Raw genomic sequence first — 10,083 nt, 5'->3', positions numbered from 1 at the left:
GCAGCTGGTCAGGAGAACGCGCCACTCCTGTGCCTCTGCATCCTGCCCTGGGAGCCAGCGCCTCGCAACGACACCCAGGCCGCGGGCACGGGACCGAGGCTGGTCTGAGCGCCCGGCCGGTCCCCATGTCATCCTCCCGGCAGGTCTGCCCTGCCCACTTCTACCTGCCCACCCCCTTCCTCCCTCGAGTTACCGCTGGTCCCTGGGCTGCCTCTGTGACCGGAGAGAACTGGGGACTGAAGGGCTGCGGCCCCTGCTTCAGCCCACACACACGCACTCTGGGACAGGCTCCCGGGACAGGGCCCCAAAACAGGCTCCTGGGACGGGGCCCCAAAACAGGCTCCCGGGACAGGCTCCTGGGACAGGGCCCCGGGACAGGGCTCCGGCTCCGGCCAGTGTCTCTGGGAAGCTCCAGGCTGCCTTGCTTGGGGCTGGGGGGCTCCCGCGTCCAGGTTGTTATTTTGTACTATTTTTCTTAGGCCCCCAAAACTGTATGAGCTGCCCCCCTCCAGATGGGACAAACCGCTGTGACCCACTCCTCCCGCCACCAGACCTGGGCTGCGGGACTCGAGCCGGCCGACAGGGCACTGGACAAGGAGAACGGTCAAACCGGTGTGCTCGAAAGGGTCAAATCACGGAAGCAAGTCGCAGAAGTGGGGGGCGGCAGTCCCACCGTCGGGGTGCAGGTTGGAACACGGTGCTGTCATTGCCGAGCGGACGGCGACAGAACTGGATGAGGTCAGTGCAGAGGGTCTCAGGGACACTGGCTGTGGCCGGGTCACCCGCTGCCCTGCAACATTGTCATAGGACACCCCAGAGGCACGTGCTCAGGGTGGGGGGGGCATCCAGAACTGTCACGGCCCCCCCAGGAACCCCCGAAGGACCAGAATGCCATTAACACCCCAGAAAGCGACCCTTCTGTGTGGGGGTGACCTGTAGACAGAAACAAACCCCTGGGCCCCCCCGAGGGGAGACCCCAGTCATGGGCCTCAGGGGCCGAGTGGGCAGTGGCAGGGCCCAAGTCACCCCCGCTGTAGATACTAGAGGGACTCACAGGCCCAGAGACCCCACCACAGTGAAGTCCGGGCTGGGACCGGGGCCGCCCTGCCAGGGTGCGTAGGGGCTGGGAGGCTGGTCAGCAGGGCACAGGGCTCGAGGAGCCGTCTGAAGATGGATGTTCCTCAGTTTCCTAGGGACCCGCCTCCTGGGTCCTGGGTCCTGGGTCCTGGGTCCTGGCCGGCGCCGGGCACGTGTCCCAGGGAAAGCCAGGCGTCAGCCAGGGCACAGCGCGGGCTAACTGTCCTCGGCCTTGCCGCGGCCGGGGGAGGAGCCCGCCCTGGACACCTTGCGCACAGACAGCCTCTTCCTCAGGGCGGACAGCTTGTGCCCCAGCACCTGGCGCAGCCCCGCGCTGTCGCCGCCGCCACCCAGGTCCCGCCTGGGAGCTGGGAGCCGCCCCGTGAACATCTGCCAGGGCACCAGGCTGTCCACGGCTCCGTCCACCCGTGCCACCTCCTCCTCCGTCACCTCCCGCCCCAGGGCCTGGATGCAGGCGGCCAGCCAGCGTCCGTGCTCTGCGACGGCGTCTGCGGGGCTTCTGAGCTGGGGTGGGGCCCCCGAGGCTGCCGGGGAGCCCGGCCCGGCCTCAGGCCCCAGCTCTGCCCAGGAGACGGGGGTCCACGCGCTGGGAGAGGTGGCCTCCGACAGGCTGGTGCCAGGCTCCGAGTCGCTGTCACAGCACAAGCCCGAGTCAGCGCTGCAGGGCGGGGTGTCCTCCGCCACCGAGGGCTCCCCCACCTCCCGGCCCGGCCAGGTCCTCGCCACGGCCTGTGTCCAGGCGTAGAGTCTCTGTGAGGGAGACACACGGGAGGCTTCCTCTGTACAGTCACTTCCCGGCCAGGGAGCCCTTCCCCTAAGGGGACCCCACTGCCCCCAGCCACCCGAGCAAGGGGCAGGTGAGGGACGAGCCCTGGCTGGTGCCTTCCGAGGACTGGAGCCGACTCAGCTCGCCAGACCCCACTGCCCAGCCGATGGCCACAGAGCGAAGCACACGGAGCTCACAGGCAGGTTGTCAAGTTACATTAAAGCAAAAGGGACGCCCGGCTGATGTGGCTCCGTGGTTGAGCATCCGCCCTGCACCAAGAGGTCCCGGTTCGATTCCCGGTCAGGGCACATGCCCAGGTTGTGGTCCTGATCCCCAGTGGGGGGTGTACAGGAGGCCGATCCATGTTCGCTCTCATTGATGTTTCTATCTCCCTCTCCCTTCCTCTCTCTCTAAAATCAATAAAGCGGGGGGGAGCAAAAGGGAATAAATGCTCAACACTCCTCAGTCCCGACTGTGCCGCATTCCGCCGACCACTGCTCTGCCCTGTCCCGCCTGGGGGCCGCCCCTGCTGTGCGGCGGGGCCTCTGCCCCCTCTGCCCCCTCTGCCCCCTCTGCCCTCGGCAGCGGTGGAGCCCGGCCACGGTGACAGCTTCCACACCGTGGAAACCGGCGGCCTCCACAAATCCACGCCCTTTCTTCCGAGGGGCCACAGGCAGCAGAGACCGTTCCTGGCCAGGGTCACCGCTGCGTCACCTACCAGCGTCCTCAGCAGCTGTCCCAGTGACCAGGGCTCCGGGGACCCCGGGACAGCTTCCCTCCTACAGCCAGGCCAGGGCCCCTCAGGGGCACAGCTGTGGCCGCCACCCTCCCCCCTCGGGGCCAGGGCCCCTTCCTCCACCGAGCGCCTCTAAGCACATGGATGACACCCAGGGACAGTCTCTGGGCGGGAGGCAGGCGTCCTGGCTGGGCGGCGGGGATGGAATGGACATGGGTGGCCGGGCCGGGGAAGGACACAGCAGGCATCCAGCCCGTCTGCAGCCCGGGACTGGCCGCCTCCACCTCACGCGCACCCAGAGGACCCTACGCTGCTCCCTGTGACCCTGCTGCCAGCCTGGAGGGACAGCGATGACCGCACCATCCCACCCGAATGACCACTGCAGCCACGCTGAAGACGAGGCTCTGAGAGCCGGGGCTGCCCGGGGTCCCCCCTCCACCAGAGCAGGCCGCTGCCTCCCCACTCCTCGAGGGGTACCACAGAGGCCGGGGACCTGGAGACGCCGGCCCCGAGGTCAGGGGCCTCAAGGTGGGGTCCCCGACCAGAGCGTCACCCAGGGTGCGAGTCTTAGAGCCTCGTGCCCAGTTTGGTAGCTAGACCGTCACCGAAACCTGGACCCACCGAAACCGCGTGCCCTGAGACCCAGGCTGCCCCCCCCCCACCCCGAGGAGAGGCCCTTCCTGGGAACTCGGCCCCGAGATTTCACTTAAAGCTGTTGGCTGAACACTTTTGGTTTTAAAATGAAGCCAAAGTGTCCTGGCTGGTTTGGCTCAGCGGTTAGAGCGTCGGCCTGCGGACCAAAGACTTTCGGGTTTGATTCCGGTCGAGGGCACGTACCTCGGTTGCGGTTGTCCCCTGCCCTGGTCAGGGTCTTGCGGGAGGCAGCCAGTCGATGTCTCTCTCTCTCTCTCCCTCCCTCCCTTCCACTCCCTCTGAAGATATTTGGAAAATTATCCTCAGGTGTGGATTAAAAGATACAATAAAATAAAATGAAGCCAGAGATAGCTGGTTGATAGGCTTTTGCTCGTTATTCAGATGAAAACTTTTTAAACTCAGTATTTTCATTCAGAAATGGACTTAAAGGGGAAAAAAAAACCACCACGTGCCTTTGAACTCTCCGAACTCCGGGGGTTTTTCCGCAAACTTCTGGGGCTAAGGTCTCCCCGCAGTGCCTCGCGCCGCCAGCAGAGGGCAGCACAGCCGCGTGGGCTGGCGCCGCCCCTCCTGCGGGCCTGCCCTTCCCCAGGTGCAGAGGAGTGGGGGGCCCATGCTGTCGCCACAGCGAGGGGGCCTCCGGGGGTAGCACCCAGGTGGGACCAGGGGCACCAGGCCAGGCCCTGCACGGAGCTGCACTCCGTGAATCCGGCTCTTGTTGACAGACAGACAGACGCCCCCACCAGCTCCTGCCCGGCTCCAGGTTAAGGCTCCAGCGTGCTGCCTTGTCGATCAGCGAGACCCCGGGAGCCGGACCCAGCAGACCTTTCCTCGCATGGGGCTAGGCGCCCAGGACCCCACCGTGCCCCGCTCCCTGCCCAGGGCCGCCGCCCAGGGGCGCAGCTCACCTCGTACCTCTCCACCAGCTTGAAGCCCAGGACGTGCTGCAGCTTCCGCAGGCAGATGGGACAGAGGTCCAGGGGCCGCCGCAGGGCCTCGTCCAGGCTGAGGGCCCCCTGCATGACGCAGCGCAGCCAGCGGCAGCTCCCCAGGCCCAGGAGGTGGCAGAGCTCGTGGCAGGTGACCTGAGGGGAGCCCGCCAGTCCTTCCAGCCCGGACCGCCACCCCCGCGCGGCCCAGGACCCTGGGCAGCCCCCCGGGCCCTGAACGCCCCGGAGAGGCCAGACAGCCAGGACATGGTCCGAGCATCGTCTGGCCCCCGCCCCAACTGCCCAGGGTGTTGACTGGTGGCCGTGGTGTGGCAGCCAGGCCCGCATGGCTAAAGGGAGGCAGGCAGCGTGGTCGGCGCTGGGGCCCTGGGGTCAAGCCCCAGCCTTGCCCCTGAACAGCTGTGGCCTGGGGCAGGGCCAAGGCATCTGAAGTGGAGGCTCATCCTTACGAGGACAGGACAGTGTAACTGGCCAGACACGGAGGGGCCCAGCGCTGTCCCTCGTGTCCTTCTGTCTGAACCCAGCCCCAGCCCCAACAGCTTCCCAGGGCTCACCAACACCCCCATCCCCGCCCCGTCCTCTGCACCCGCTCACCTTGCAGCACTGGGCCAGCCCCAGGCTCCCCCGCCCCGTCCTCTGCACCCGCTCACCTTGCAGCACTGGGCCAGCCCCAGGCTCCCCCGCCCCGTCCTCTGCACCCGCTCACCTTGCAGCACTGGGCCAGCCCCAGGGCCCCCCCGCCCTGTCCTCTGCACCCGCTCACCTTGCAGCACTGGGCCAGCCCCAGGGCCCCCCCCGCCCCGTCCTCTGCACCCGCTCACCTTGCAGCACTAGGCCAGCCCCAGGGCCCCCCCCGCCCCGTCCTCTGCACCCGCTCACCTTGCAGCACTGGGCCAGCCCCACGGCACTGAAGCACAGGGTGTGGCCTCCATCCCGCAGGTCAGTCTTGGGGTCCTCTGCTGCCCCCCGGGCCAGGGCCGGATCCGAGGCGCTGGACACCCCCCTCAGGAGCTCCCCTGAGAACCGGGCAAAGCTGCACACGCCGACTTCTGGGGAGAGGCAGAGAGAAGGGGCTCCAGGGACAGTCCTGCCACCGGGTCCCCAGGACAGGGCCAGGGGGCGAGCCCAGCCTGAGGCGCTGGGACGGGCTGGAGCCTGAGGGCATCTGTTTGCACCTGTCTCCCCAGGACAGGCCTGTGGAGGGGTGCTGGCACCCGGGGGCCGACTCACCGTGCCCGGGGAGGAAGGTGCCGAAGGTGAAGCCCCAGGCCTCGCAGGGGTACAGGTCGGACAGCGTCAGGCCCAGCACACACAGCGCGTCGCCCGGCTTGCTGTCCTTCAGGAAGGACAGGATGCCATCTGGGGGCCAGAGGGGGCTTGAGGTGGTGGCCGGGCCGAGGCAGGGAAACCCTGCCCCTCCCAAAGGACACGAGCTCGTGAGTGACGAGCTGCGAGGAGCCACGAGACTGAGGACCCACAGCCGTCCGGCAGCTTCCTGGGAGCAGGGGCCACAGGCCTGGGCCTCGGGGTGACAGCCTGGGTCACCGGGGAAAGTGAGACCTCAGGGCCTCCCCTTCCTGAACCGTCAGGACAGCCGGGCACACGTGGTACATGGTCCCGGATGCCCAGCAACACTCAAGTAACACCTGGAGGCCACGGGCCAAGACTGTTCAGAGGGACGGTGCCACGGGGGCGGGAGGCCCAGAGACACAGCGTCCCAGGTCCCCGGGACCCGGGAATGTGCTCCCCGTGGGCAGAGGTCTCCCAGGCCTGGGGAGGGGGTGAAGCCACACAGCCAGGAGAGGACGGTGGGGCCCAGGGGTGTGCATCGTGGAGCCGGAGCAGAATCACACTGGGCTGGGGGCTTGAGGGCGGCTCAGTCCGAGGTGGACGCAGTGGCCGAGGAGACGGCACCGCGCGGGGCAGGGAGAAGCTGAAGGACTCGGGCTGTGGGCTGAGGGCAGGGGGGCCGAGGTCCTGCCTTTGGCCAGTGCTCTCTGGGCCCCTCCAGACCGTTGGGGTTGGAGAGGGCTGTGACCAGAGACCAGGATGTGACCAAACCTGGAGCCTGGGACATAGGAAGAAACACGCCACTGCCGGGTGGCCCACCCACCCAGGAGGTGCCTGTCAACCCGGGACGGCCCGCTAGGACAGTTAGTCCAGCCCTCCTGCTAAAAGATCACCGGCCACTGAGTGAAGCGCAAGACCAGCTTCTTAAACCGTGTGAGACAGGTACCCGGAGCCGGGACACGGACGCCTCGGGCTCGGCAGGCTGTTCCTTGTCCGGTCCTGGTGACACTGTGACATCAAGACCCACAGAACCTGTACCCTCAAAAGGAAACAGCTCTGGCCGGCGTGGTTCAGTGGTTAGAGCGACAGCCCGTGGACAGAAGGGTCGCAGGTTCAACTCCCGGTCAAGGGCATGTACCTGGGTTGCAGGTTTGACCCCCAGCCCCAGTTGGGATTGTGCAGGAGGCAACCAATCGATGTATCTCTCACATCAATGTTTCTCCCTCCCTTCCACTCTCTCTAACAATCAGTGGGAAAATATCCTCAGGCGAGGATGAAAAAAAAAAAGGAAGACAGTTTCTGTAAGTTATGGTCCATAAGCAGACTTTAAAAAACCTGAGACCTGACAATGCAATGGAAGGAGAGGATTCTTGCTGAAATCTCTGATGGGGAGGTGGGGGGTGACCCTGACAGAGGGCCTCCCCCTGGGCCACATGAGACCCTCCTCCCAGGGGCATCGGGGTGGCCCGGACCACTCCCGGGGGCATCGGGGAGGCCCGGAAAGCCTCATGTCCTCTCTGGACAGACATTCCCTGTGCCCAGGCCACAGCTCTTCTCACAGCAACAATCAGAGGACCGGCTCAAGATCAAAAGTGAGGCGCAGGACGCAGCCAGACAACAGCTGGATTCGCAGAAATGCCAGCAGCCAGGTGCTCGGAATAGGAGCCCTCGGACACAGGTCGCAAAGCAGCGACACTGGGGCGTTTTACCCGGAACTGGACACCCTAAGAAGGGACTCCGCTAACCTGAGAAAGAATCCACTAGAGAACTGAAAAATTAGAGTGGAAAGTAGGACCTTAGTGTATGCGTTTGAGAGAGCTTGTCCCTGGAGGAGAGCACAGGAGGGAGGGGCTGGGGAAGAGGGCGGAGCCTGGGGAGGAGGGAGGAGCTGAGGAGGGCGGAGCCTGGGGAGGAGGGAGGAGCCGGGGAAGAGGGCGGAGCCTGGGGGAGGGGCCGGGGAAGGGGGAGGAGCCTGGGGAGGAGAGAGGAGCTGAGGAGGGAGAAGCCGGGGAAAAGGGAGGAGCCTGGGGAGGAGAGAGGAGCTGAGAAGGGAGGAGCCGGGGAAAAGGGAGGAGCTGGGGAAGAGGGAGGAGCCGGGGAAGAGGGAGGAGCCGGGGGAGGGAGGAGCCAGGGAAGAGGGAGGAGCCTGGGGAGGAGAGAGGAGCTGAGAAGGGAGGAGCCGGGGAAAAGGGAGGAGCCTGGGGAGGGAGGAGCCGGGGAAGAGGGAGGAGCCTGGGGAGGAGAGAGGAGCTGAGGAGGGAGGAGCTGGGGAAGAGGGAGGAGCTGGGGAAGAGGGAGGAGCCTCAGAGGAGGGTAGAAGGTGGAGCCTGCGGAAGAGGGTGGAGTCTGGGGAGGAGGGAGGAGCCCACACAGCTGGAGTCTGGGCAGGAGCAGAGTCTGGGCAGGCGGGGTGGCAAAGGCCAGGCGTGGTTAGTCCACTCCCAGAGCCCAGCCCAACTGGGGCCTCCCTGCACTTGGATCCGAGCCTCCTACACACCTGAGCACCCCGTTCACATGGGCCTCTCGACCCGGCCAGTGGCCAATGGCCAGTGGCCCTGAGGACTGGGGAGGGGGTGTCTTTGAGACACAAAGTGCTTCGTCAGACTAGAGTCTGAGAGATGCCCCCGGAGGGGACCCGCCGCACCTACGCAGGCCTGTGTTCCCGGCGGGCCCGGGGCTGTGTGGCCGAGCCCGCAGACACCTCTGGGTGGGAGGGGAGCGCTCGGCTGGGTCCTCCTCTTCAGAAGGCTGGGGACAGATGTCCCCTAGCAAAGAAGGGGGCTGCCTCTTGCCCTCAGGAGGGGCCTGGGCCCCGGCCGACCCCGCCGAGCCCTCACCTGTGTGGAGCTGCCGCCCGTCAGAGTCCTGGCTGGGGCGCCAGCAGCAGCGGATGGACGCAGCCGCCACGGAGGGCAGGCACCTGACCTGCAGGCCCAGGAAGAAGGCCTCCGTGCAGCTCCGCAGGGAGTCCAGCAGGGCGCCGCCCACCGGGCCCTCCTTCACATCTGGGGAGAGTGCACTGTCAGCCGCCTGCCTGGCCCCGCACCACGGCCCCCCAGGGCCCCCCACCTCGGGCCCCCCCAGGACCCCCGCACCGGTTCTGGGCCTGCGAGGCTGCTGCCTCCTGTTCTCACTGCACATTATTAAAAGGGAGGAAAATGGAAGAGAGGCCGATGCCCGGGGCAAAGGCCAGCATGCCAGGTGGGAGCGGGGAGGGGCTGGGGCCCACCAAGCCAGGCTGGCCAGGTGGGGACAGGTGCGAGCAGATCAGAGACCCTGCTGTTTACTCTTGCAAAGAGCTGGCCTGGCAGGAGCGGGGCGTAGGGAGGGTGCACGGTGAGACCATGCAGGTGGGCGAGGCCGGCCCAGGGCAGCCAGGAGCCTGGGGATGGAGCACAGAGGGGCATGGACGGAGGGTGGGAGGCAGGAGACCTGCGAGGCAGGGACCACCGTGGCCCTGGGCCCCCCCAGACCCGAAGTAGAACCTGCATTTTAACAAGCTGAGCTGTGAGTGGGACATGAGCACCATGGATGGTTGGGAGCTGTTTGGGGCGAACTTGTGGGCGGAGGGGGTGATGGGGAATAGGGGTGCCTGCAGCCCGGTCCCGAGGGGGACGGTGTGGGCAGCGAGGAGCAGAGCCAGCCTTCCCCTGGCTCCCAACAGACACCTGGGGGGGACCCGTGGGACACTGCACCTCTCAGCTCAGCCCCGAGCCTCTCCTCCAAAGCCATGGCCACATCTGTCCCCTGTGCCCTCCACCAGGCTGGGCCACCTGCCCTGGGCACGCAGAGACCCATAGGCCGGGCTTTCTGAACAGTGTCAGCACGGAGACGGGTAGGCGAAGAGCCCTGCCCCCCAACCCCCAGCCCACCAGCACCACACCCCACATTTCAGGTCCTTCCTGCCTGGGGTCCCGGCACAGATACCCCCCTTGGCTCCATTCAGGCTCCTGTCCCCAGAGCGATGGCTCCAGGACACCCCCTGAAGCTCTTGGCCTCTTGCTGTCCCTGCGGGGTGCCCCCAGCCCTCTGGGAAGTGGGTCCACACCCCTGCCCTGGTACCGATGGGCTGCAGGTAGATATGTCTCCGCCCCGGGGCCTGCCTCCTGGTCAGCAGGGCGGCCTGGAAGGTCTCGAAGTCCTCGGGGGCCTCGGGGCGACTGAGGAGCCAGTCGAAGGCCGTGTATATGAGCGGCGTGCAGAACAGCGTCCTCCGGGGGTTGTAGGCCTCAGCCAGGAAGAGCCTCTCAGCTGGGCAGAAGGTGGCCACGTAGAGCTGCCGCAGGGCCGGGTCGGTGGAGACCAGCGCGTCCTTCAGGGCCCGCGGGCCGAGGCTGAACTCCTGGGCCGGCCGGCACTGCAGCATGGTGGGCCTGGCCCGGGGGCCCCGCTGCAGCCCAGGAGCCACCGGGGCACGGCGACGGCCGCGATCTCTAGAACCTTCCCACAGGCGGACTGGAGTGGCTGCCAAGGGCTCCCTGCAGACGCCGGGCCTTGTTCGCAGCAGCGAGGGGCGGCCCGGACACCTCCTGGCCCCTGGGCATCCTGCCAGAGGAACAAGCACAGCTGAGCACGTGGGCCTGTTCTTA

The 10,083-nt window shown here is 66.7% G+C and overlaps 1 protein-coding gene across 1 annotated transcript; it reads right to left on the bottom strand.

Moving 5' to 3' along the window:
* Positions 1–1,750: 1,750 nt before the first annotated feature.
* AMZ1 (archaelysin family metallopeptidase 1) lies at positions 1,751–9,860 on the bottom strand. The gene is made up of 5 exons (XM_036241974.1): positions 9,557–9,860; positions 8,332–8,499; positions 5,435–5,563; positions 4,163–4,339; positions 1,751–1,848 (listed from the first exon to the last, which is right to left on the bottom strand). Exons 1-5 carry the CDS (start codon positions 9,858–9,860, stop codon positions 1,751–1,753), a joined length of 876 nt encoding a protein of 291 aa, XP_036097867.1.
* Between the last annotated feature and the right edge of the window lie 223 nt (positions 9,861–10,083).

Source organism: Molossus molossus, unplaced genomic scaffold, assembly GCF_014108415.1.
Source record: "Molossus molossus isolate mMolMol1 unplaced genomic scaffold, mMolMol1.p scaffold_m16_p_4, whole genome shotgun sequence".
NCBI classification, from domain to species: domain Eukaryota; kingdom Metazoa; phylum Chordata; class Mammalia; order Chiroptera; family Molossidae; genus Molossus; species Molossus molossus.
The sequence above is the reverse complement of the archived record's forward strand: the minus strand, read 5'-3'. Positions and strand labels throughout refer to the sequence as shown.